Source organism: Chanos chanos, chromosome 3, assembly GCF_902362185.1.
Source record: "Chanos chanos chromosome 3, fChaCha1.1, whole genome shotgun sequence".
Lineage (NCBI taxonomy): Eukaryota > Metazoa > Chordata > Actinopteri > Gonorynchiformes > Chanidae > Chanos > Chanos chanos.
The window spans coordinates 32,019,270-32,046,666 of record NC_044497.1 but is presented as its reverse complement, the minus strand read 5'-3'; the positions used below and the strand labels follow the sequence as shown (position 1 = coordinate 32,046,666).

At 42.1% G+C, this 27,397-nt stretch overlaps 2 protein-coding genes across 5 annotated transcripts; one reads left to right on the top strand and one right to left on the bottom strand.

Annotated features, from left to right (window-relative positions):
• The first annotated feature begins 467 nt into the window (after positions 1 to 467).
• bcl2l1 (BCL2 like 1) lies at positions 468 to 19,282 on the top strand. 3 transcript variants are annotated; one of them, XM_030768709.1, is made up of 3 exons: positions 468 to 550; positions 3,021 to 3,833; positions 17,657 to 19,282. In XM_030768709.1, the coding sequence occupies exons 2-3, from the start codon at positions 3,249 to 3,251 to the stop codon at positions 17,798 to 17,800; spliced, it is 729 nt and encodes a 242-aa protein (XP_030624569.1). In that variant the 5' UTR covers positions 468 to 550; positions 3,021 to 3,248; the 3' UTR covers positions 17,801 to 19,282. The 3 variants fall into 3 exon arrangements, with proteins under 3 accessions (XP_030624569.1, XP_030624570.1, XP_030624571.1); XM_030768710.1 differs by lacking the exon at positions 468 to 550 and adding an exon at positions 622 to 796; XM_030768711.1 differs by lacking the exon at positions 468 to 550 and adding an exon at positions 1,523 to 1,547.
• Positions 19,283 to 21,904: 2,622 nt separating this feature from the next.
• On the bottom strand, positions 21,905 to 25,873 carry cox4i2 (cytochrome c oxidase subunit 4I2). 2 transcript variants are annotated; one of them, XM_030768713.1, is made up of 5 exons: positions 25,702 to 25,873; positions 24,107 to 24,212; positions 23,176 to 23,340; positions 22,779 to 22,910; positions 21,905 to 22,330 (listed from the first exon to the last, which is right to left on the bottom strand). In XM_030768713.1, the coding sequence occupies exons 2-5, from the start codon at positions 24,204 to 24,206 to the stop codon at positions 22,197 to 22,199; spliced, it is 531 nt and encodes a 176-aa protein (XP_030624573.1). In that variant the 5' UTR covers positions 24,207 to 24,212; positions 25,702 to 25,873; the 3' UTR covers positions 21,905 to 22,196. The 2 variants fall into 2 exon arrangements, with proteins under 2 accessions (XP_030624573.1, XP_030624572.1); XM_030768712.1 differs by having other exon boundaries at positions 24,107 to 24,206; positions 25,702 to 25,872.
• Between the last annotated feature and the right edge of the window lie 1,524 nt (positions 25,874 to 27,397).

Sequence of the window (27,397 nt, the reverse complement as noted above, 5' to 3'; positions counted from 1 at the left end):
AAACGTTAATGGCTATTTCATGAACCGGTTAATTTTGTTAGACTTCCTATTTTTTCAGGAATTTTCTATCAGCATATGCACAAACATTTTCCATCATGTTCAAAAGTAACATAAAGTTACGAGTCGGTGAGTATAATGTCAGAATAATTTCGAGAATTGAAAACCAGGACGTGCAAAAATCAGGCGAGCTGGAAACATTTGTGTGGTAGCAGCGCTGTTAATCGTTCCAACCTCGAACATTTCTGATTATTTGAATAAACTAGTTCTGGCTAGTTTTGGTGGTAGTTTCTGGTATAAGAGATGCCTAGTTATTTTGTTCGTGGTAAGCAGCGTCATACAGGGGAAAAGGGAGCCAGCAGAGAGCACAGGGCGGAACATCCGTAACAAACGCTAGCCAATGCCTCGCACTGTGGATAGCTAACGTTAGGATCCCACATTATCGTAACACACTCTGGCATTAGCCAGCGCTCCAACAATGTCGGATTTGTGCCCATCTTCTGGTTGAAGAGACATGTACTGAACTGTTCTCTTATGTTTGGTACCAAGAGAAGTAAGTAGCTTTCGTGATAGTTACGATGCATCTTTATCGTGGTGGATTCTCAACCTTTTTGCTGGTTTAGTTTGACGCTCTGATTTATAACTCAGACGCCAACGATGCTAACTTGCTACCTAGCTAACCGAATGGGAAAGACTGACGTAGCTAGCACGGACTACACAGGAAATGAATCCTTGGATTGGGACCACAGATTTTAAGGATCTTACTGTTTATGTCACTCACTCTGTCTGGGTCAAATGGGTAGGTATGCCGTATTGATGGATACAATCAAAGACTAAGGTTGTACCGTACTAACCCTTAGTAAAATACAGCAGTGGAAAATGATTAGGCTCTCTCGTTAACGAGAACTTGTATTCGTGTAATGTATCCGATGTAACGTCACATTTGATTTGAGAATACATTGCTTATAACTGGATTGTTACGACAGTATAGACGAAATATTCATTTTGAAACGTGAACTCTGAGACAGAGACAATCTACTCTGACGACGTGCTACAGGCAATCCACAATATGGAAGATTTTGGTTGAAGACCAAGTGAAATATCATATCTATCGCTTCCAGTTAGCCAAATGAGGACATATTTTGTATATGAGTTTTATCGAATTCAACCGTGTATCCAGACTGCCCCAATTTCAGAACTATTCAAATTTCTACCATGAATGTGTTATGTCTGACAGCTGCGCTTGCTAAGCTTCCAGAACGCACTGGCAAAAGCCATTTGACACTGCCTTCTATGACTGACTGAAGAATGAGGCGCTCTGTTACGTAATGGCTTTGGTAGGATGTGCGCAAATCAAGCAGTAGGAGAGAGAGGGAGGGCAGTTGGAGAATTACTGAGTCTGCTCCCACCGCCTGTTTTCTCACTCTTCTAACAGTACGTTCAACAACAGTATCACAAGGTATTAACCTAATACAAGGTCTGTACCGTAAAGCGTGCATGTTTTGTTTGAGTGGGCACACGAAGGAGGCTCTACAGGTCTTATTTGTATGGTAAGCACACTGTACTGTTAATGATTGTTCACGCTAGTGGCTATGTAGACGTTGTTGACAACCCTGTAATGAAGTTCGGCGTCTTAAACAGATGTGTCTTAAATTTGGCTGAACTGGTTTGTGCTTGATGGTGAACGCAGTCTTATTTAAAACGTGTTCAGGATATCAGCCAGCATGAAAGTGCACTGGCTAATCGAGACAGAACTCATAAGGGTGTGTTGTAATATTTAACTTGGTGCTACATACGTTTCCGAGATACTGAAGTCTATTCACAGTGATGGTTTTAGATAACTATGTGTTCTATACGCTGGAGGGAATAGTCTGAACCAGATCGGTGACATTTCTTCTATTGTAAACAACTTATAGACTGCGTTAAATCTTAACGAGGTTGTAATGCTTTTGCTTTTATAAAATTTCAAGAATGAATTCAGATGGTGACGGTCGCCAGTGATTTTTAGTTGTGATTTTTCGTCAATTTTCACACACGTCAACTTCAAGCCTTTCTCTACATGGCCTTCCTCATAAAAAAGTAATATCGTGCCCTTGCGTTGCTCCTGCTAGTAGATTATTGAATTTGTTTGTAGTCCGTGAACTTGTCAGTAAGTCTTAGTTTGTGTATCCCTATATACTTTCAGAACAGTAAAGGTATCATATGTATTGTAGTTGTTGGAAGAATCGTGACCCGATGTGCATTCTTTTTGTGCGTATTGTAAGCGAGCGTCTTGTTGTTGTGAACACGTGCTTCCCTCATGTAGCATAAATCTTGGGGACAGCCTTGTCCCCACATTCACGAGCTGATATCTTCTTCATGCAAACGGGAGACACAGAACGTGGCTCTGTTTCATCCTTTTAAAACGAGTTATTTCATAACACGACTAATTGTTACATCGATTGATCAAGTGGAATATTTAAAAATTTCGTTTCACTGTGTTAACTGTAAAAGTCACGTCATAACAAGCTATCTTCACATATATTGCTATAATTTATTTAAAATTTACCTTTAGTTGGCATCCGATAGGTATAATGCATGTGTTTCTGTTAAGTACAATAGCAATCTTTGTTTTTGTTTTTTTGTCTCTTGCTCCAACCTCTCTGTATTCTAATGTCCACGCTAAATTAAATGAGAAAATCATAATTCCAGCCACGCTGGCTATGCAAACTCCCTGCTGTTTAAAATTCACCCATGTCAAGGTCAGTGTAGATTTTTGCCTTTTTTTTTTCTCTGTCTCCAAGACAAGGAGAGAGGGCAAATTGTTGCTGTTCCTCTATAGAGGCAGGTGATGAGATACCACCATCTGCTCCTTTTAGCAACTCTCCCAATTAAAACGGGGGGACTCCACCAGAAGCTGTTTATTTACAATGCCCCTTACCCATTTCAAAGTTTCTCTGTGATTGCTCTCCTCTGACTCAGTCTGAGGATATTGTGTGCAAGCTCCGTAATCACTAATTCATTTCACTGTTCTTTCACCACAGGGCATGAGCCATTGCACCAGCCCTGATTGTGATTATTTACTTTGGGTAACAAAGAGAGGGAATCAATGAAGATCAGTGATCATTGTGGTTTAAGATCCGTGATGAGACTGCCAGCGACTGCAGAAGCCTGAAGACCTGGTAGGCGTGCACACACCTCTCTAACGAAGGACAGGAGAAAGCAAGGAAAGTGACTAGACGGTGGGAAGGAAAAAAAAAAAAAAGTGAATTATGTCTCACTATAACAGAGAACTGGTTGTATTTTATTTAAAGTATAAACTCTCTCAGAGGAACCTCCCCTGTAATCACATTGGACTGACAGAGGAAACAGAGCGGACTGAGGGGGGGTCAGCGGCAGGGGAGAACGGGGAAGGAGCTGTGGAGACCACAACGACTTTGGTGAACGGCTCTGCTAATGGAACAAGTCCTAGCTCAACAGGAACCCCGCCACGATCTCCAACTTTGTCCCCTCAGAGACAGACTAATGGTAGCGGGGGACTGGACGCCGTGAAAGAGGCTCTCCGGGATTCTGCCAACGAGTTTGAGCTGCGTTATGCTCGGGCATTTAGTGACCTCTCTTCGCAATTGCACATCACGCCCGCCACGGCGTACCAGAGCTTCGAGAGCGTCATGGACGAGGTGTTCCGAGACGGCGTGAACTGGGGCCGCGTTGTGGGCCTGTTTGCTTTCGGAGGGGCGCTGTGCGTCGAGTGTGTTGAAAAGGAGATGAGTCCCTTAGTGGGACGCATTGCAGACTGGATGACCTTCTACCTGGACAACCACATCCAACCCTGGATCCAGAGTCAAGGCGGATGGGTAAGTTCAGAGAGCCTTGAGACATCCTGCTTGTTCGTTGTGTTTCTGCAAGTTGAGCTTGCAGTGGCCAACCTGAAGATGCACTGTGTGCACTGGAATCTTCCAGCATTGTTTGGTGCTGTCATTGTGTCAGTATCTCAGAGTCGTTTACTGAAATGGCAAATAATAGCTTATCAGTACATGTTCATCGGAATTAATCAACACTACTGTGTGAAATCTTTATCTATGCTTAATCATTAAAACCTCTGAAAGTACAGGTAACCTGCAAATGATGCAATAGTCCTTTTTGCTCTGCTTTGTTCAGGTGTAGGAGGGTCCCCCACAGTCTAGACTGCTTTAGCCTGATTGATGTGTCTTTTCTGATTTGCTCCTCTAGAAGTCACATTTTCCTTTTCAAATGGTTGAAGATTAAACTCATACCCCACTTCACAGGAATTTAGGACATCTGACTGAATTGCAACATGTTTTAAGCATACAGAATGTCTTGGAAAAAATGTTGAATGAGGGTGCTTATTGATCACTAGTTATTGCCTTTGTCTGCTTCTTTGTGTGTGTGACTGCGCATGTGTGTGTTGTTTTTGCATTGTCAGATATGTCAGGTCCCCTGGGCTGAGCCACTGTGTTTTTTAGAATCTGACTTCTCTTGGGTCTGGGTGTGGAAACTCAGACTTGGTGGAGGGGAAAAGAGATAAGATAATAGAGCCATTGGCCAGCTCAACATTGATCATCCCCATCAAGTTTGTGCTGAATCGAAATTAAACTCAGCCGCCAGAGAAAAGGGGACATCACGGGAGATGATGGATACAGAGTTAGCTTGGACCGCCCTTTGTTTCCCCCTTCATCTGTTGTTCTTTCGTTATGTTCTTTCTGTTTTGCTTTTCCCTGTCAGCTGCCCGGTAGATGAGAGGCGCTCTCGCTAAGGTCAACTGAAAGAGGCTTTGTCTGGTTCCTCTGTGACAGGAGTAATGGAAGTGTGCTGTAGAGGTCAGCTTTTTCTTTTTGTGAACAGGTCTGCCATCTTATTGGACGGGCTGAGGAAGGGCTCTGATGTTGAAGTCAGTGCCTAATTGGAAAGGTCATTTCTAGACTGTTACTTGATTGGATGGTAGTTGCCTCTGCCTCTCTGTGGTTGGGTGGCTCCTTGTTGTTGCTCCTTTTTTTTGGATGGTTGAGCTCAAATTGCATTAGAATGTGTTTTCCAAGCAGCTAATGTTTACTTCCCACAGAGTATTTCTTGTTCTTTCCCCAAATTTTCCACCCCACCTCTTGCCCAGAATCTCCTTTTACATGACACCTTAACTGAACAGAACGTCCAGTACGCTTTCAAAACAAATGACAACACGTCTTGTGTAATGTGAACCATGATCTAAAATGATCTCAAAGCACTCGTAAGAAGAATGTTAGGATTGCAGAACAGTCTGACAGGTTGAACTCAGCACACAACACACCTCTGGGATGAAGTAAATTTAGTTTGTTAGGATGGATCCAATCCAGACATCATCCAAATTTCAGTTCCAGCACCCAACCCAAGTTTTTTATAAGGCGGTAATTTACGATGGGCTCAGTCTGAATAACTCAATGGTGTGAACGTTGAATGGACAGAGAACTTGAATGGAGTTACACGTTGTGCTTGAGCACAGATGGAGTTTCAGTTCTTCCTTTGTTAACGGAGAGAAAAAAGAAGAAATGGTTACATGGCTGTGATGTCACATCCTCTGGTTGTCATTTGTGGGGTGTCTGACAGACATAAAGAAAGGCAGACACATACTGAAAGAACAATAACAGTAAATGTAGGCTACTCTTCCCCCCCAGAGATTCACTCTCACATTTCATTATCTCAACCAATTTACAGTGGTCCCCAATGGAACCCCCAGTCTCTGCCATGATGATTTCACCCAGATTAACCCAGTTATAACATAATTTATCATTCGCACACACATATACATATCTATACGTATGTGACTGCTACTGTACTACTCTGCACTTTGATTATATAGCTTCTGTCCTCTGGTGTACCGGTAACGCAGCATACAAACATAGGCAGGCACACTCTTCTCCATTACGCAGGGGCACCCCCATGCTGCGGGGAAATGTTTTCAAGACTCCCGTCAAATTCACAGTGAAACCTGCCCACACTCTTCCTTACCCCTGTCTTATGGTCTCGCCCACGTAATGGCCTTTTTGTGTTCCCTTTAAAAAAAAAAATTGTGGGTTTTTTTCTGAGTTCTTACTTATGTCATTAAAAGACCAAGAGACAGAATATGGAACTTATGAACTCTTATGCCCTCTCTTTCGTACACACACGCATGCACACACACAGAGGCAGTGAAAGCCGTTGACAGCTGCTAGTTGCAGGTGTGTGCCAGTACCTGGCTGTGTGTCTCTGATCATAAGGGTTATCAATGGGGCGTTCCTCCTCCCTCTCTGGAGAATGCCTGCTCTGATGAAATACAGTGCTGTCATTGTTCCTCAAGGGGCACTGTGTGTATATATGTGTTTTGTTTTGTTTTTTCTTTTCTTCTGTTCATTCTCTTTTGATCCTCTGACTGCTGTTCCTGGTACTCGGGATGAGTGAGTGCAAAAGAGGAAGAGGGAGGCAGACGGATTGAAAGGACACTGAACAGGCAAAAGCAGACAGAAGAGACACACACACACGCACGCACACACACACACACACACACACACACACGGGCACACAGGCAAGCGTGTGTTTACGTATGTTAATATGTCCAGATCCCGGGTGGCCAGTGCATTAGCTGTGCAGGGAAAGTTGATTGAGCGTTGACTGTGGCAGTATATGCCTGAGGGGTTGGGGATATTACCAATTAGGAATGAATAATATGTGAACATGCCTGTGGAATATGTCTTTGTTCAGACAGGCCAATATAGCATAAATCATTTTCTATCTCATATGGAGTTTGAGAATAATTCAGGAATGGGTAGATGCCATAAGAGGGAAAGAAAGGAAAGGAACCCCTCCTGTTTCCACTCCTGTTACTGCAGCTTTGTCTTTTATTCCCCCTTTATTGCTTGTGTGTGTGTGTGTGTGTGTGTGTGTGTGTGTGTTGAACTCTCTAGTGACAGTGCCTGTAAAGCTCTCATTAATTCTCTGTCCAATGAGGGTTCTTTACCTCGACAGACCATATCTCCCCTGCTGTTAATATTCACTTTTAAGCACATTTATTTTGTAACTGCAGTGAGACTCAGAAAAAAACATTTTACTATAATTGACTGTTTTCTTGATGTTTTTTGTGATCATGTCTTTGCTCCTATGTGTTCTACTTCTGTCACCTATAAACATACACACCTACATGGTTACCAAATACGCATACATGTACACACGCAGACATACAGGCACACACCGGCACTCGTAGATTGTGTATGTGCCATTGTCTGTCATTGCTGGACAGGGAGGTCCCCTGAGACTCCACTCCATCCCCCCTCCACCATCTCTACCTTCATCCATCTCTTCTCCCCCCTTCACTTTCCCTCCCCTCTATCTCTCTCACTGCCTATCTGTCCCCATCTTCCCTCGCTTTTATCCTCCTCCTCTCTCATTTTATTCATCCGTCCCTGTACTCTCTCTCTCTTTCCCCCTCCCTTGTCTCCTTCTCACATCCCACGTGGGTGGACGTGTTGCAGATCAGGCATGCAACAACATGCCCGCGTCATAGTCGTTTATGTCCCTGTTCACTTGTTCATCTGTCTATTCCTTCATCCATCCATCTGCGCATTTATCTTTTCTTTTTTTTTTTCTTTCCTCCATCGATCTATTTGACATGATTGGCGTATGTGGTGGACAGCAGCATCTGTGCCACGCCTCCTTCTGACACTCTCCACACTCATTAGTCAAGCTCCAATACATCAACACTGTCTCTCTACGTATGCGCATGCATGCGTGTGTTTGTCTGTGCATGTTTGTGTGTATGTGTCTGTATGCAGATGTAGGGTGTGTGTGTGACCAACTGCATGTCACTGTGTCTTTGTCATATATTCCTGTGTTTATACTTGTTTTGTGTGTTTGGCGTGTGCATGTTTTTCTTAATCAGTTTTGTGTGCGTGTTTCAGAGAGCCGTACCATGAACATTAATATATTTGTATAGGTGTATTTTTCTCATGTGTCGTCTAAGAGTTAAAGGGTTTATATGACAGTGTTTTAAAATGAGTGGGAGGGTATAGTCTGTACAGTACACATTATGGCTTTAAACAAAGGAACCGTGGTCTCGCATGCGCACACACGCACACACACACATGCACACGCCCACTCGCACACACATATACATCCCCTGCAGTGGTCCAGGTGAAGTGCTGGTTTGTAAACAGAGTGTGACAGGGACAGTGGGAAGAGTGATATAAACAATGCTCTATCAGTATTGAATCTGTCATTACATCTTCCATAATCTCCAGATCTTCCCCAACATTCAACATCTTATATTAGTTTAAAGGATCACGTACACTGAAATAATAAATCATGGCGCGGGTTTAAAGGAAATCTGTGTAAAGTCAATTGCATGAACAAGGCTAGCATAAGCTATGTGCTGTGATATTGTGCTGGCGCTCCAAAGCCTCTCATTTGCATTCCCAAGGTCAGGTCGAGCCCCTGAACCCCTGTGTTATTGTACATTAAATATAACAGACACACACACACACCACAATTCATACACATGTGATGGGCGTCTCTGTTTTTTATGTGTCATCGTGAACGTGATGTTTGTGTTTTGTTTTCCAGTATGTCAGTGTGTGTGTGTGTGTTTGATGTGTTTTATAGGTGTGTGTGAGGGTGTGTGTGTGTCACTGATTGAGTGAAAATGGCAGTAAGCAGATGGTGTGATTCAGTCTCCCCAAGCCTTGTCACAAGCACGTGAGGGAGACGGAGGGGAAGGAGGGGTGGGGGTCGTGGGGGGGCAGTGGGGCAATCCAAACCTCTGAGGTCAAGGGGGGAAAAGAATGGTATTTGCTTCACCTTCAAGGAAGGTTGGACTAGTCCACTGGCCAGAGACCGTGGGGGGATTTCATCTCATAGAGAGAGGGGGGTTGACACCGAGAGACAGAGAGATGGCAGGGACCATTAAAGGGGCTATCTCTTTAAACAGATAGCAGGGTTGTTTGTTTTGCACAGCTTGATCTGCACTGAGAGCCATTTTTCACACAGCGATATCCGCAGTGTATTTATGATTGTATGATATTTCCACAGCATTGTATATGTATAACCTGAATATGCCATGCACATGGCTATTTGTTTTCGTGGTGTGGCTCTAGGAAATGCATATGTTTTTTTTTTTGTTGTCTCGTTCACAGACAAATCATTTTTGGAGTCACGTATGGGTGTGTATGTGACAACCTATGAGTATTAATTGTGTGTTGAGCCATCTGCCCTGCCTGTGGGTGTGTTTGTTAATTTTGCTGTGTGTGAGTGTGTGTGTGTGTGTGTGTTGGGGATCTACCCTAGCGATGCACTGATCTGAAGCTCTTGTCTGCTATTAATAGAATACGCTGCGCGTGAGCCAGTCATGTGGAAGAGTGACCTGCAGCTTTTGACTGGAGCCACTCCTAATGCACTTTAACTCAGATTAGCCCTGCATCAGACAGCTCCTTCACTTAACCACACAGCCATCAGTTGGCAGGAACATTCTCAAACGTACAAGCACCGCAGTGCAAACAGCCTCTCCTATAGAGAGCCTAGCCTGCGACTGCACAGGGGAGACAACACTGTCTCACAAGCGTGAGATAAAAACCTCTGAACTTATCAGATCATGTGGAGAGAGCCCAGTAAACACAGAGGACTTTCCTTTAAGCAGACATGTCATTGCAGTACAGTGCAGTGTGCAGTGATGTATCTACGGGTTGAATTAGGACAAACTGTGCCTGTGCCCGTGTCTGCCTGTGCCACTCTCTGCAGTCACGATATGTTCTGAGCTAAGCAGCTCTGCATATCTATGTGCATTGTAGTTGGGGCAACCATAGTGGCTCTCAGATGCACATCCACAGTGACAGGGGAAGCACCACAGCCAACCACAGTGTCTCTCCAGAGATGCGTGTGTTCCAGGTATCTGAAACCGATCAAGGTGACTCAGTGAGAAGCCCCCCCCCCCCCTCCCCCAACCCCCCACAGTCTGATTTGGGTTGCGGGAAAGAGGGAGGAGGGGTAAAAACCATCTTTTTTGGTGCAGCCTGTACTGGAAATAACGCAACTGCTGCTCTGCTGTGACTGAGCTGGCTTAGAGGAGAAATCAGGTCAGGAGCAATTCCTCCCTCTGCCTGTCATTTTTCTCTCTCTTTCTCTCTGTGTCCTTTTGAATCCCTTCCTCTGGTTATCTATTCTCCTCATTCTGTCCTGCTGTTATGTTTTACCCATCTTTCTCATTTGTGTGATCTTCATCCCTCTCTTCCTCATCCTATCCTCCACAGCCCTTTTCTCTTTCTTTTCTCAGCTCCGTTTTATGTTTTCTCCCAGCTTTCTCTTCTTTCTCTCTCTACCTCCTGAAACCCTCCATTTACTCTCCCTATCTGTCTGTCTCTCTCTCTTTCTCTCTGTCTGTCTCTGTCTCTCTCTCTTTCTCTCTGTCTGTCTCTGTCTCTCGCTCTTTCATGTCTGTATAGTTGATATCAGATTATGGGTAAAATCTAAGGCTACATCAACAGGATTAGTGTCAGAGTTGAGATGTGTTAAGCTGATAGTGAGAGAGCAGACAGACAAGTATTTGAGAGAGAGACTGACTCCAAAAGCACTTTTTTTTTTTTGCTTAGTGCCTTTCATCCCCTTAGCCGTAATCATTAAAGGATGAGCTCTTTTACCACACAGTGAAGCTGTTTTTGGGCAGGAAGCCCTACGTTTTCAGTTCTTTGGCTAAACTCACTGTAGCCATTTTCATCTTGAAATTCTTGTATTTTGGTTTTGTGCCCAAATAAAACAATACTTGTGTTTATTACAACCCTGCTGTTAGGAGTATCTAAACCTGAGCTGCCTCTCTGACTGGCTCTGTGGCAGGTAGTCTCTCACAGTTTGTGCTGCTGAGAGAACTGTGGAGATTACACTACAGTAATCGTCATTCAGTAGGGTGTCATTCCTTACTTCCCTTTTTCTATCACATCTTCCCCTCTTTTGACCTGTCTCCCTGTCATCTATGATTACGCTCCTAGTCCCTCTCTCTCTCTCTCTCTCTCTCTCTCTCTCTCTCTCTCTCTCTGTCTCCCTCTCTCTCTCTGTTGAGACAGACAGATGGTAGGTCACTGGCCTTTGGGAGGAAGTGTGAGAGGAATGGAGGTGGGGTTACAAGGTGCTGGTGGCACAGAGGGGATCTTGAGGAGTTAACAACCCGTGACTGTCTCTGTCTCTCTCACTCAAACACACACACTCACACACACATTCTACATAGCATCCAACATGAAGGATATATGTGCTCCCAAGTGTCAAGTGTTCCTTATGGGTTAGTGCTGTGGGTGGTTGGATGCCCTCTGTGTAATATGTGTGTGTAATGTGTCTCTGTGTACATTATGTGTGTCTTTCAGCTTGTATGTGGTCATCTGGCACCATGCTGTGTGTGCGTGTGCGTGTGCGTGTGTGTGTGCGTATGCCTTAGCAAGGATTTGTCTGAGAGAGTGAGTGCTGATGGTGACACCTCCCCTGTGAAATGTGGAACAGATTGGAGTCTGAGTCCCAGTATCCTGACTCATTAATCTCCTTTTTAATTCATGTATGGACGTTCGCATCCTCATAATAACACAAAGGAACATCTCCTTGATCCATACCTCCAGAGACAGAATCTACGAACATCTCTGTGCACTCTCTCCCACTGCATCATGAGGTCCCTATGAAGAAACAGTTCAGTTGGTGTTTGCAGTTCAGTTGGTGGTTGTTCAGTGTTTTTGTCCAACTGCAGTCTGCCATTCTCTTTATAAGCTCACATACAACCTGGAATTTCAAACATACATTTCTCTGAAACTTTTGTTTTGGTGGCAGTTTTATAAACAATGTAGTAACAGAGTTCAGAGTTTGTGACGGTCTGTTTAATCTGGTTTTGAGGGACCTTAAAGTTTGCAGACTTAGCACCTTAGGGAGCAAGCCGCAGAACACAGCGAGCTAACATTTACAGTCCTGTCGTTATGTAGTCTCTGTGGTCTGCTTAGGGACGGGCCATAACACTCCTAGTGCCTGTATGTGTGTGCCCGGCCCACGGGTGTGGATTGATTACTTTGACATTTGAATGTCAGGGTAATTTTAAAGGCTTGATGTTATGGTGTGATGTAAAAAATATTTACCTGTTTGTCATAGTGTTGAACATTTGTTTTTCTGCTCCTCAGCACATGACAGTGACCTCCCGTGCCTGCAAAATGAGTATAATGAACAGTGAAATATGACAGTTACGTAACAGTAACAGTAACAGTCATTGACTAGTCAATATCCAGTGTTATTCACTCATGGGTGAGGTCATTTAAGTTAACACTTCCGTTGCAGTGACTTCTTGACCAGCTTCATTCTCTTTCATCAGTACACTATGACTCTTGGCGTACTTTCTGAATCAACTCTTCCTTTTTTTCTTTTACTGTTGCATTTTTGTTTTTATTGCCCTAAAATTGTTTCTACATACCATGTGTTTTTCTTTATACTGTTTCTTTGGCAACCTCATTTGAGAATTGTCACTTGTCACATAAACCTATCTTGTGACCACTTGTGACACAACCTCAATTTCTCGCTCCTTCTCGCTCCCTCTCGCTCTCTCACTCTCTCTCTCTCTCTCATACACACACACACACACACACACACATTCCCTCTCCCTCTCTCTGTCTCTCCCTCTTGCTTCCCTCTGTCTCTTTACCTTTCTCTCTCTCTGTCAGTGTCTCTCATACTAGTCTCACTATCCCTTCATTTCTTTCTCAGGATATCAGGTTTCAGTGGACATGCATTCTCGGTGACTCATCAGACACCGACACATACAGAGTGAGAGAAGAAGTTTTGTGGGAGAAAAAGACGAGTTTTTAAGTAAACAGTTTAGGGCACAGCATTCGGATCAACACATAGTTCAGATGTTTTTTGACTATTGTCTGACAAATTTTTGGTTCTGGTCCAGATCAGCTGATTTCCTTTTCTGAGCTGTGCAAGCTCTAGCATTCCTCACTGATGATGCGGATATCCTGTCCCTCCAGCCTGCCCCTAAAGGGCCTTGTCCACCCAGAGACAGGACAATGAAATGGGTCTCTCTTGTTTCCTTTCGTTTCTCCACAGAAACCACAGTCTGCATTACAGAACTTAGATGACATTCGGCCTTTGTCACTATTCCATGACTGTGAGAAGCTGATGGCATTCCTTCTTTCTTCCTCTTGCTACTGGAATGTTACCCGCCTCGTTTTGCTGTCAGACTGATTGTGTGGGAGACGTTGGTTGCTGGTTCTGGGCAATGCTCATTCATGTCTTAAAGAGTTACTGTGAGGTCCGTCAAGATCAATCATTAAATAAACGTTGAGTTCAGATACTCATAAGGTTATGTATTTACACAGTTGCAATACTGCCTGAGTGACATGTTTCTGGAAAGTTGCGTTCACTTAAACAAACTGTTTATATTTTTTAAGCCAAAGTATGTCTTGACAAATTTGTCTTGAAAACAGAGGCCTCCATTTATTTCTGGTTATTTCTGCCTCGGCTCTCCTGACGTATGACAGCATGCTGTCTGCTGGGAGCCACTGAGAAGACTTGCGAGTTGACAGAAAAGTCAGTGGAAGTAGGTCTTGTGATATAACATGGGCTTGCAAAAAAAAAAAAAACCCATTTAAAAACAGGACCAGAGGAGAGGGTATGGAATATACTTTCACTACGTCGTATGGATGATTGGCATGGTTCTGGACCTGAAATGATTCAACTTCCCCTCTATGGCTTGTTCAGTTGTGAGAACAAAGAGAGACGAGAGAAAACAGATTCTCAGGCAGATTTCACTGTTTGATGGCACTGTTTGTTTCTTAATGTAGATGTGTTCTACTAGGCATAATCTACTCATCCCTAGTATGAATTCTCTTTTTTTCAGTCTTTGAAGTGTAATAGATCTATGTGTAAAATGTGTGTCTGGTGAATCATTTCTCGGTAAGCTGGTACTTTTTCTTTAGAAAGGAGAGAGAGAGAGAGAGAGAGAGGGAGGTTGAGAGGTCAGGCTTGTGAAACTGTGGCGCTCTTCAGCTCTGAGTCATTCTGCAATCGCTGTTTCCAAACACTTCAGAGTGTGTGTCCACGTAGACATCTGTTAAAACACACACACACTCACACACACACAGATCAGGTATGCTCGAAAGTCACATGCTTGATCTTTACTAATTAGATAAACGTAAGTAGTGACATACTGTCTTTCTCACACACACATACACAGATGCACTCGCTTGTCAGCTGCTCGCTTGTAACCGTGGCAACCCTGTGTTGAGGATATACTCTCTATTCCTGTGTTCTTTGTGTCCATGTCCTGCTCCCTTCCAATTTCTTTTACTTTTCATTGTTTGTTATCCCCTTTATCTTTCACTCTTCATCACAGTCTGTCTGGATTTAAGGTAGGGTGGAAAACACCCAGAAGGTCCTGCTGCCTAGCAGCCAGCCTCCCAGGTTGCTAGTCCTTGGTTGGGAGGAGGCCCTGGTGAATATTTACCAGTGAGAAAAGAGCAGGCTTACTCGGCAGGTGTGACAATGAGACAGCACAATAAGCACACGCACTCTTACTTTCACCTACTTTGTATTTGCTGAGTCTGCTTCAGAAATGTGCATTATGGGCATTTTAGGAGAACCACTTTAGATTTTTGCTGAGTATGAGTTTGTGTGTGTGTGTCAGAAAGAGAGAGAGAGAGAGAAAGAGGGACGTGATCACATTGTTTTAATGGACATGTCAGGACTTGTACAGTCAGTGACTGAGGTGGATATAAATCAATAAGGCTCTCTAACTCAACGCCTGAGCATTAATAGCCATAACAATGGATCACAGGATTAGAAACCTAGAGCAGAGAGACCTGTGCATTCTCCACACTGACATGCCTGAAAGGCTGGATAACAGGATTGAGAGTGAGAGGGAGAGAGAAAGAGGAAGAAGGATGAGTAAGGGATAGGAGACTTGCATTGGATTTGCACTGGCGGAGAGAGACACAGGCCTAGGTGAACAGAGTAGCTTTATTTTAAATGGCCACTCACAATTTCTCTGGAGGTGGGCATTTGTTAGGAAAGGTTTAGCCTAAAAACTTATTATGTCCTAGTAAGTTTTTTTTTTTTTTATTATTATTATTATTATTATTATTTTCAACCCTTTTAATGTTCTTTTGGTGTGGAAAAGGAGTTTTTCCAATGCAAAAGCGACAACAAATTTTATTTTGAGGAATTTTGCTGATTGAATTGTTAGAACCATTGAAATGTAAAATCTAATCTGCAGAATAGCTAACAAAAATCCAGAATCAGTACCTCACGTGACTCACCCTATTGTAGATCCTTGTGGGTCACACGCATATATGGACGCTGTGTGTGTGTATTGTCTTGTGTTACATAAAAGTGTAACAGTGGTATATGGGGTTTATGTATCCCTAGCAGTCTGTGAGAACATGCCTTAACATGTCCATGTTTTACAGCCAGTCATCATATTAAAAAACAGTTTTGACACCCACTTTCCTGAGTTCTCACACCTTTCTGTACGTCATCCACGGCATTTAGGGAATGTGTGTGTGTGTGTGTGTGTGTGTGTGTGTGCGCGCGCGTGCTAATGAATCAAGCTAATGTTCCACATTATAGGGGCCATACATCATTTTACCCTGAAGCTTGGCAAATATTTGCATTCTTGTGGAAGCTGCTCATGTACCAGTGAGTTACCAATGAGTATCTCTTGTTCCTAAGGTTTTTTTGTTTTTGGGGTTTTTTTTTGTGAGCGTCAGATCAAGCATGCTGTCATTCGTACCTGTTCACTGTGATGTCAGCTCTGACTCTTTTGTTCAGTGAGGTGTGACAGAGGGGAAAAATGCCTTTATGACCAAGGACACAGTGTTTGCAGCAAAGTACTCTGATGAGCTGGAACAGCTGCTGGAAGAAGTGAGTGTGAATGTGACCACTGAGTGGGTTCACCCTGTGTGTGTGTGTGTGTGTGTGTGTGTGTGTGTGTGTGTGTATGTATGTATGTATGTGTATATATATATATGTGTGTGTGTGAGAGAGAGAGAGAGAGTACTGTGTGTGCAATGTGAAATAGTGTTTTCAATCATGAGCCAGAAGACGTGCACGTGTCCCTAACTAAGCTGGAGTAAGTGGAGGTTGGGAGCAGGCCGTGCCTGTGGTTCTGATAACTCTGCTCTCGTGCACTTCTCTTCTCTCTCTGGAGCTGTTATCAGCCCGCGCCACTCCCATTCTCAGAATCATTTCCTGTGAAATCGCTCGCTCTCTCTTTCCATCCGAACCCCTCACACACGTTATGCCTCCTCACTGTGACATCACCACACACACACACACACACGACCACAGCACAGAAAACACAGCCTGACATATCTCCCATCTCTCACATTTCCCTTTTTAGTCTATCACACTGAGTTTTGTCAACCACCACATCTCTCTTTGAATACAGGGCTTAAGCTGTTAACCAGGAAAATGATAGAAGAAAAGTCATATGAAAAATACTTTCAATTTGTGGGTATCTGGTCCATTCACCTTTAAAAACTCTGACCAATTTTTTGGGAGTAGTTTACAGTATGATATCAGGATGTGATACAGTTGTGTTGATCTATCGTGCCACATGAACAGAAGGAGCTTGTGAAATCAGGTGTGTTTACATTCCACCCTAGTCACCTCATCCAGTTAGGTCTACCTTTTGGCTCCATGTTCTTAAGGCTGAGTGAGTCAGTATGGCAAAGACTTCAGTATGATGTCAGCGTGCTAAAGAAGAAAGGAGGGCTGTGTGTGGGTGTGTGTGTGTGTGTGGGGCTGGCAGTTTGTCAAAGCAGTATATTCTCAGTGCACCAGACATGATTCTCTTGCTCTAGTGTCATTTTAGAAAAATTCAAAGAGAGGAAAAGTAACTCTATCTTAATTTTCTGTGTGGAAAAAACAAACCCTTAAAAATATCAAGGTATATATGTGGTCACTGGTGGCCCAGTCAGGGAGTTTTAGCCTTACTGTCTGTGGAGCCTCAGACTGGAAGGCTTGTGATTCACTGCAGCCTACTGAAGGGTTTCAGCTAAAACTCTTTGTTCAGTCAACAGAGAACATGCTCCACTTTTTCTGCCTGTTCCCTCAGGAAACAGGTTATGGAATTAAGCCTGAAATACTCATTCAGCTGTGCTTCAAATGAAGCAGGGGTGCTACAGAATCATGCTGAAAAATGAGGTTATTCAGAGCGTGGAGATCAGACTAGAAACGTCTGCCCCCTGGTGGTCAGTGTTGTAGCCTATTTCAGGGTGACAACTCAATGAAATTACCAGTACAGGAAGAGGTGGGGCCAGTGCAGGCATATGGTGTGAAAGAGCTTGAGAGATTGAAATGATTGATTGGACGGTTGTCAAATCCTAACGATGGGGAGTGGAATACATTGGCATAAAGTGTCTTTATGCCATTAACGGTGTTTTTGTGGTATTCTGTGAGGGGAATTTTCCGCTTTCTGTCCTGTCAGTCAGGACATTTGTGACCATTTTGTGGAATTTTCCATTTAGCTCTCTGTGGTTTAGACTGTTGTTATGGGAAATTTAGGGACTTCTGGGTTTGTGTGTGCTTGTGTGCCTGTGTGTGCATATGTCCAGGGACTCTCCTGTTTGCTTGGTTCAGGGACTGTTAAAGTTGTCTGATTTTCTTTTTGTTTGCACTGACATTTTCTCTTCTTTCTTCTGTGCAGGAACGTTTTGCAGAGATCTTCGGGCAGGACGCAGCTGCAGAGAACAGGAGATCTCAAGAAAGCTTCAAAAAGTGGCTACTCGCTGGGATGACCTTGTTCACAGGGGTCGTGGTGGGGTCACTCATCGCTCAGAAACGTCTGTGAGGAAACAGGATTACTGAAAATACAGCATCTATCCTAAGCCACCCCACCCAATGTAAACCTCTGCCAAACATGAAGGAACTTGTGTTTATTTTGATTTTTTTTTTTTTTTTTTGCCAATTCTTGTCATGTTTACATCCCTGCGTCCCCCTAATGCATCGAGGACTCGCTGACTAGTGCTGAGGCATACTTGTGACATCATGTTTCATGACACGGGATTGGAATAAGGGGACTTTGTGTTGAGCTTATCTAAACAGAGTCTATTCGCTAATGCTTCTCAGTTCAAAATGACCCCTAACAGCATCCTTCATCAACATCCATCTTTATAAAAAGAAAGACAAAAAAATTCATCGTCCCCCAAAGAAAAAAAAAAGACATTTGGACCAAATTTGTTCTATTTAAAGCCCCACTTTTTGTAAATGTTTTAGTGAGTTATTGTTTACAGGTCTTTGTTGTTTTAATCCTCTTTTCTAATTATCCAAAGGTGATAATTGAGTAATGAAGAAACAAACATTTTAGGATTAAAAAAAAAAAATTCCTCAAGTAAGCCACCCACCCACTGTTGGTCTCTGATTCAGATGTTTGAATGGGAGTTGCAGAATAGGTAGAAATGCATGTTACATGTGTGACATTTGTCACATCAGATGTGTGAAGGAGAACCAGCCGGATGGCACTGTAGGGTTTCCACCATCACAACCAGAGGAAAGCAGGAAGGAGTGAATTAACACCCCTGACTGTACCTTTCAGTACAGTTGAAATACCTGCTTTTTTCAGTCCCACAGGCAGAACATCCACGTAGTTTAAAGAGGTCGTCCAGTCAGAGGTTATCCAATCAGAAGTGGGTTTTTTCTGGAAGGAACAGATAAGTCAGTCTTAGTTCTTTTTGCAAGTTTTGTTCATTTCATCAGCTTGATGAAGTGTTTGATTGGCGTGAAGTTTGCTCACGCGCACATAACAGTTTAACATGGTTGAGACTCCGAGACTGTCGCAGCATCAAGGACCAACTGAGACATCTGTTCAGATATGGGTGCACACAGGTTCAATTTCTGTATGTTTGTTTGTATTTTAAAGAACTATTAAACCTAAGTTTCAGTTCTGTGTGTAGTGCCACAGATAGCATTTTTCTCTACTCCTGAGTATTGTTATTTAAAAATAAATAAATAAATAAAAAATCCAGACATAATGAGGAACTGAGGGATCTGAATAGCTCGCACGTAACCCTTTTCTCAATAACCTTCTTCATTTTTTGACACTTCACTGTGTACAAAAAAATGTAATCTTCATTTTACAAACAGACAATAGATTACACATTACCATGGGAGTACCAGGATGTTTTGTGTGGTCCTAGGAGATAACAAAGTGATCCCTGGCCAACCAATGCTGTTGCCACAAGTAGAGACACTCTGTAGACCCTTGTTTTGTCCTGGTGTAATAAACATATCTTGGAAATGTATCATGTTGAATACCAAACCAACTTGCAAAAGACAGCATCAGTGTCTGTCAGTCTGTGTTTTATGTGTTTGTGTCCTCCATACAAGACCCATCCTGGTTTTATGACATACTTTCATATAATATTTTTAATCGGAGAATCACAATTTCATTGCAGCTGATTTGGGCTTTTTGATCATTTGTCAGAGTAACGAAAATTTCATCACTGGTGCTTCGTAGCCTAATGCCCCGTTGAGGTCAGTGAATACGGAAATCAACCGTCCAGTCAACCTCTTTATAAGGCTCTCCATCTCCTTTAGCTCTCCAATCACCTATCAGACGCTTGTTCGATAGCAAAAGGCGAGCGCTTAGACTAACAAGACTTAGCACATATCTGGTGATGTGGGCGCCGAATGCCCTGTTAGCAAACTCACAAGGATACAGATCAGCGAAACCTTTCATGAATACGTGACAAGGACATTGGCAATGCCGTTGGTGGAAGGTTATGGATGAGCTGAACTTTGTCCAGTTTTACAGCCGCTTCATGTATCTTAGTGACACTGCGATGTGCTTTAGAGAATTAATACACGCGAGATTGCAGTGCAGAGATTGGTAAAGAGTCTCTCCGGCTAGGGTGTTTTGCGTATCAGTTTGGACATATCGGGATACTTAACATGATGAAAACAAACTTATCGTCATGTTTCTTTTAGAAACAGTGCACTGAATGTGCAAATTCTCGCTTTTTACAACTCGTTAAAACTGTGTTCTGATATGGAGTGTCGCCTTAACTGGCAGCAAGAAGAAGGTAGGTTCTCGCCAGATCTGACGCCTTCCATCTCCTTGTCACCCTAGTCTTGCTCCTTTCCCTCGAAAAATGGCGCATTAATTTGTGATTGCTTTGCTGTCACAGTGGCCGGTCTCACGCGTCACTCAGTGTAAGCACCTGCTGTTCCATGTGCACGTCAAACCGCGAAAACAGAGACGGAACCATTTCCAGCTTTCAGATTGAGTGTAATTCAAAATAAACTGCCCAAATCTGTGTACGTCTGGGCCTGTTAAATGGTATTGGCTGAGCATGTTAATTTGATTTGAGGTGAGATAGGCGGATAGAAGAGAGGAAAGGCGGAACAGGTGAATCTCCCCCGCCTTAGTCATTGCGTTGGGATCCCAGGGGGTAAACGGAGTCCTTTGGTGTGTCACTCAGAAGTCACCGATCCTCAAAGCACCATCCCACGAGACTAAGCCTTGTATATGAAAAAAAACCAACCTGTCTGTCACAGAGCGTTTGATCTCTGAACTTGGAGAAGTCGGTTTTCTAAGAATATCTCACATAAATTCCCAACATTAGGACAGAGGGAAACGAAGACTTGGAAATATTTAGTGCTCATTCCCCGCTAAGATCACCCTCAAATGTCCACTTGTTCCTTGTAGTTGAAATATAAAATTCTGACAAGGTTTGGCGTTATTTATTTACTTATTTATTTTAATTCCGTAACTTACTATTCAAACAAGTATCAACCTAGTGAAAAGCCCACACTGATGATAACTCTCATTCCTTATCCATTTTGTGACTGGTTCTTTTCATTTCCAAATTTAGATTTTGAAGAGGAGGCCTTAATGTTCAAAATTCAGAACAAGCGTTGCCCTTGGTAGGTTACAAAATACCCTAACAGAACCCTGTCCCACCTCATCCCCTGTGTACAATGTTGCTGCTCTGTGGAGACATTTTATGGATGACATTCCATGTATTTAAAAAAAAAAAATTGCTGCTTGCATGCTTAGGTCTGCATCACCATCACCACATTCCACACTGTCTTTAAAGAGTCCTCCTTTATGTGTGTGTGTGTGTGTGGGCGTGTGTGCATGTGTGTCTGTTTCAGAAAGTGGATGCGTTTATGCGTGTGTGATACTGCGTGGGGTAGTTTGGCAGGATGCTTGAGTGAAAATAAAAAGGCATTGGCACGACACTATGTAAACTAGTTAACTTAAATGACAATTAGAGTAGCATAATAGCTTAGTGAAAATATTTAAAGCATTTGATGATTTCAAAATGTTATTTATGATACTTGGTGTATACACATATAGTGTTTCTATGGCCTTAAGATCCATCATCCTTTCTTTGAGCTGTATTTGTTATTCATTGTGTTTGTATTTAGCCGAGTTCAACTGAAAATAGGAAGACAAAAAAGAGAATATTTTTTTAAAGTTTGGGTTTATTTTTCCCCATTAATAGTTTAATAAGTAATTTAAGTACAAACTAAGCAAGAAAACACCATTCTGAATGGATTGTTTTGCAAGCTCTTATTTAATGTCTGAAACCATTAAAACTGAATAAAGTTTCAACTCACAAGACATGACTTCCCTGTATATGTTTAAGAGACTGTGTGTGTGTGTGTGAATGGGAGTGTGTGTACATGCACATGTGAGAGAATCTAAAAAGAGTAAGATATTTTCTATGAAATTAAGCACATGAACCTAAAGAGACAGAAAAACTGCCCTCTCATTTTATATTGAAAGGGACACATGGAGACTTTCAATAGTAAGTTTAACTTTCACACACAAGACTGAGACAGTACACTCAAAACATTTCAAAATAGGTCAGTGAGTGACTTGTTAGTTTTAAATGTGGCATTGATAAAATTGTAAAAGATATATTGCACAGAAGTTCTTCATTTTTTATTTTTTATTTTTATAAGCTCATTGTGGATAGCTGAAACAGTATATCTGTAAAAGTTTTACTGCAGGAATTAACATCAATATCTCTTTTCTACCTGCCAAACTATAGCCACACCAGATGTGCTTTAAATAAGAAATAAGATGAGAATATCCTTTTCATCATTTCGTGAATTTATTTCACATTAGATTAATTATGGTTTTAAGGATGGACAGATATACAGCAACACTGAGATTGAGTTTCCAGGTTTTTATCCATGTCTATTATCTGAAAACCCTTCGCGTTTTTGCTGTGTCTCTATTTCCAATGGCCCTTCTCGTAGTCCCAGTTTGAAGAGAAGCCCTCCACAGGATTTATCCTCATGTCCAGCATCCTCTTCACCTGTTTAGCCTTCCACTCATCATCAAGGGTCTGAGGGTGAGGAGGGTACACTGAGACATACACACACACACACACACACACACACACACACACAAAAAGAATAAAATATCATGTAAGCTCTGAATGAAGAACAAGGATATCATAGTTTGTCTGTATTACTTTCTATCAATATCCGGTCAAGTGCTTTTGTGGTTTATGAAAGTGTTTTACTGGTAAGAGGTCATTTTTTCCCTCCCTGTACACACAGAGCCTGTCTCTTATATGAAGATTAGTCCTACCACTGGACTTTTTTGATAGAAATTCTTTGAATGAATCTGAGAATGGATATTTCCTTCTTATTTGAATAACTGGTCCAAGGGTTTCAACTTTGCCTGCCAGGATGATAGGTTATAATACCAAGATTAAATGTTTGCTTGTTTTAATAGTGTCTTGTCCACAGGTGAGAGATTAAGGTAATTTAAATGACATAACATGAATGCTGTCTTAATCTTCACTTACTATAGAAACGCTGCCAGAGGACAACCAGGCCAGTGACCCCAATGAAGAAGAAGATTCCTCCCATGACAGTCTTCCACTCACTGCTTGGCTTCCTCATCTCTGCATATGTGGCCTTAAACATCAGCCTGTACACTGACAGGGGATGAGAGTTAATATAATGAACACACAGGGAGAGAGGCACTGCAGACAAACAATTTAAAAATCACAAATAAAGAGAATAACAAATATGGTGTTAGCTATCTGAGCAACAAAATCAGTCATGAACTGGAGTAGTAAAATTTCTCACTAGCACCTGTTTGCTCTTTAGAAGAACTGAAAAATGTTTTCCTTTACAAGGCTGAGTGTTTAAGTGAGTGACAGAAAATGAGTAAAGTAGGGAGAGACCCAACAGACTAACGAGCTAGTTTCTCCTCCTTTGAGAGGTTGGTCCAGGGTCCCATCTCCTTCTGTTTGAGACTCTTGTCTGCAGCAGTAAGGGTGTCCTGGTATGGTTTATCTGGCAGGGGAGTGTCCAGTCGATCCCAGTACATGGGCAAAGACATGTCCGCCTGCTCTGACACCTCTGAGACCAGAGGACAAAGAGAAGACAATGGAGTTTAAAAGAAAAAAAGAAGAGGAAGAGAAATAAAGAGGAGGAAAATGAGGTCTTTGTTTAAATTTGAATAACACCATTCATAGTATTATTTGTCCTAAAGGTGATTCTGAGGAGGCCTTCTTTGTCTAACAGCGCCCCCTGTTGGTTACAATGACAATTTGCCACACTTAGATTACTTTTACTGTTTAGCATTTTACAATTTAATCTTCCCCTCCTTTCTATCACGCTACTTTCTTATTTAAGTACTCTAAACCGTCAGTTCAACATCCTCTCTGTTATTCTGTTCAGCTTTTTATTCTAATCACTCATCTACTATGAGACATCATTCACAATTAAATCTATTCCTACTACTTTTCTATTCTTATAGACTTTTATCTATCCTGTCCATATGTGCATCCTATAACTATTACATATTACACTATTGCACATAACTATTACACATTTGAAACTGTTCTATGCTGTCTGATCAATATGCTCTTCTTGCTTGTAACTACTCTACACTCCCTTTAAAAACAAAACAAAACTAAAAAAAAAAAAAATTATGTTATCATTATTTCACCTTCCATAAATGTCGTAGTGCTACGACACCTCTCGCCAAGACTACGAACAATGTTACTATGCAACTTTTGATCACTGTTGTTATGCTTGCAATCTAAGCCTTTCCAGGCCAGGTTTATTCAGAAAAAAACCCTTTCCTTTCTGGTTGACATGTTAGATTTTACTGAATATATACCATGTCCATGAGTTGACATCTTTACACTGCTGCAGCTGAGTGCCACCACTGCCCTCCTGGACAGCAGGCTTCCTAAACGCCCAGTGGTCAGGTGTAACATCTGAGACTCAAAAGAGAAACACCTGAGAATTACCTTCATGATACACAAGTTGGCCATAAAATAACTATTGATTTGTCACTGCAAAATTGTATTGCATTAGTTACATAGAAATTGTGTGGTACTCTAACAGCAGCGTAGTTATTTTGTTGTTTTATAGCGACTCAGTGTAAAACTCTAAAACTAGGACAATTTTGGTATGTTGACATTTTTCAAATACATTCTTTCTTTGATTTAGTAATGTCACCTCTTTCTGTTTTCAGAATTGCTTACATTTTGCATTGATCTTTGGTACTGGATTGTAAAATATGGTTTAAACAGGATCTCTCTGAGACACCCAAGTCCTTTTGAAAAGAAACAATAATCGTGTTGCAGCATGATTTTGTTTGTGCCCTTTTGTTGACAGAGAAGTTGAATTGGAAATTCTGTTTCACTGGAATTACTTCTTGCCCACGGACCTGGCATTCTGCAGTTCGTATTGTCAATATACGCTCAGACAGCTGTCCATACTGCATACTTGCACCCCCTTAATAAGCCAAGGGGCTTAGCATACAATTTTGAATATTGAATATCCTGAATGAAACAGGGGGTTAAAATTCTCTTTGTGAAACTGTGTTACAGTGCTAATCACATGGTGCTTTTGAACATTAATCTCTGTGTCCTGGACCAAATCCAAATCCCAGATTGTCCAGTCTGGCCTCCTAATCATCTCTTACCGTTGATCACCTTTTTCCCACACCTCCTCCCACCTTGCAAATTCTTAGCAACAGGTTTAAGGTTCAGACGTGGAAATGTGATGAGATTACGGCTACATTGCCACATATTGTGTCTCTCCAGAACTGTATTATGCAAATGTACATTCCCTCAAACATATATTTTGAGTGTTACAGAGACACATTGTGCATAAAAGTTTTCTTCTCTTTCTATTCTACATGCGCAAAACGACACATACTCACAGCATAGCAAAGCACAGGAACTGTGCAGCCAAGCACTGGCAAAAAACCAAAGCCTAAAACAGTCTTCTCACTCTGATGGTCCGACAAACAGTTTTAATACTGAACTAAATTTAATGCTTATATCTAAACTTCTTTTGGCGATAGAATTCTTTGGCCACGCGTCCATGCTAAATGACCTCGTCGAAAACAAAGTCAAAAGATTCTCTGTGCTGACCAAATATGGACAATGCAGCTTTGTTTTTCTGGTGTCCAAAATCGGAAACAAGAAAGCACAAAGTGACAGGCAGTTAAACATTTATACTAAAAAAAACAAATATAACACTTGTTGATAAATAAACAGAGTCATTGGCATGCCACATTTTTACACTTGTTTGTATTTTAGCAGCCTTCGTGAAAGCAGTACTAGATTCACCAGAATTTTCCATGAAACTGTACTCCCTCTCCAAATTTTCCACACGCTCCTCAGACATTCTGCTCTGATGATCCTATCCACTCCTAACCTCTATAATTACTACGAGGTTCTAGGACTTATGAGTACTCACGGTTCTCCTGTTAGACTGGACAACAGGGGTGTTAGAACCACATAAAATTGAACAAATCAGCCAACGCTTGCTTGCTTTCTTCTTTGTGCACCCGCCCCGGTCTTGGCCCTAATCACAGACCAGTGATCACTCTGACGAGGCAAAAACAGGGGGGGTGAGGGAGAGAGACACAGAGAAAGAGGGAGAGTTGTGGGCTAAGTAGGGAACTGTACAAGTTTAAGTAAACAAGCTTGGGAAAGCATGTGACAGACAGTTGGATCAAAGATGTGTTGAGCTGGGAAGATGTTAAGACTCTTACACGTCCCCTCCTCTTCCCTTTATCCTATTTTTTTCTATTTCTTATTCTCCTTCAGTCCTTTCAGGACTCCTCCCCACTGTGAACAGAGCAGGAGAGGATGGGTTAAATCCTCTCTGGGGAAAAAACTGCAGTTTATTTTATGTGCAGACAGATTTCTGGAAAGGGATCTCTTATCAGATTCACAGAAAAGAGGAAATGGAAATCCCTTGAGAAAGACAGATGTCTGGAGAAAGAGAGAGAGTGGAAGACAGAGGAAGAAAAGACAAGACAGGGCAAGTTTTAATATCAGAAAGAGAAAGTATGTCTTAACAGAATGAGTTAAAAAAGAAGTGTGCAGGATAGGACTGAAATAGAAGGAGGGAAAATGGGATCGAGTCCAGGCTTGAACTGGGTATAGCCCACTGTGACTTGGACCGGAGTCCACCTCCTCTTCTGGCACTCAGCCTTACTGCTGGTAAATGTTTCCCAGGGTAACCAACTGCTGTCCAGGCTAGTGGGAGGGGAAAGAAATATGAGGCCATATGAGGCCAGGGGTCAGATAAGGATAAGGACTTGTCGTTAAACTAAACACCTTTGCTTCTTTAATATCAACATGCGGCCTTAAACTCTCTGACCTTCAGAGAGTTAATGTCAAAATCATCCGAATGAAAACAATTTCTTGCTGTCCAGATATTTCAGAAAAGTCTCTTATTCCCAGTCTAAGCAGAAGACTATAACAGGAGTCTGTGGCCATGACAAAAGGGGTTACTTTTAGTCAGCTTACATTATATTCTGTGGTGTTCATGTCTTGGAGGGGCGGCTGGGGTCCAGCAAGTAGAGTGATAACATTTTGTATGAGAGTATAATGGTGCATCTACACATTTGGCATGATTGCCTATCAGACATTAATTGCAATTTATTGTTTTATTGTCATGTACTACATCAAATTTTATATATATATATGTGTGTGTGTGTGTGTGTGTGTGTGTGTGTGTGTGTTTGTGTGTGTGTGTGTGTGTGTGTGTGTGTGTGTGTATATACACACACACACGCATATAGTCTCTGAATGAAGAAACATTATTGCACCTTACTGACCAGACCGACGTGCGTGACCCATTTTTCCTCTGAAAAGTATCTCGTGTAAATACACAGATGCCTAATGTGTCTATCTTTAATCCTGTGGGTTTACATAATACCATAGTATTTTATCTGTTGTTACTAACCTTCATATACTATTGGGAAATTGTGGATTAGCGCAGTTTTATGTCCTTACCAATTTTTCAGCACAACAAACTGTGCTGTTGTGATAAAAGGACATTAAAGGCTTAATTCATGGCCTCAAGAACCTTCTCAGCGTTGCTGCTTTTACAGTGACCCTTTGATAGCACAGTGCATACACAGGGTGTACGTGCAAAAGAG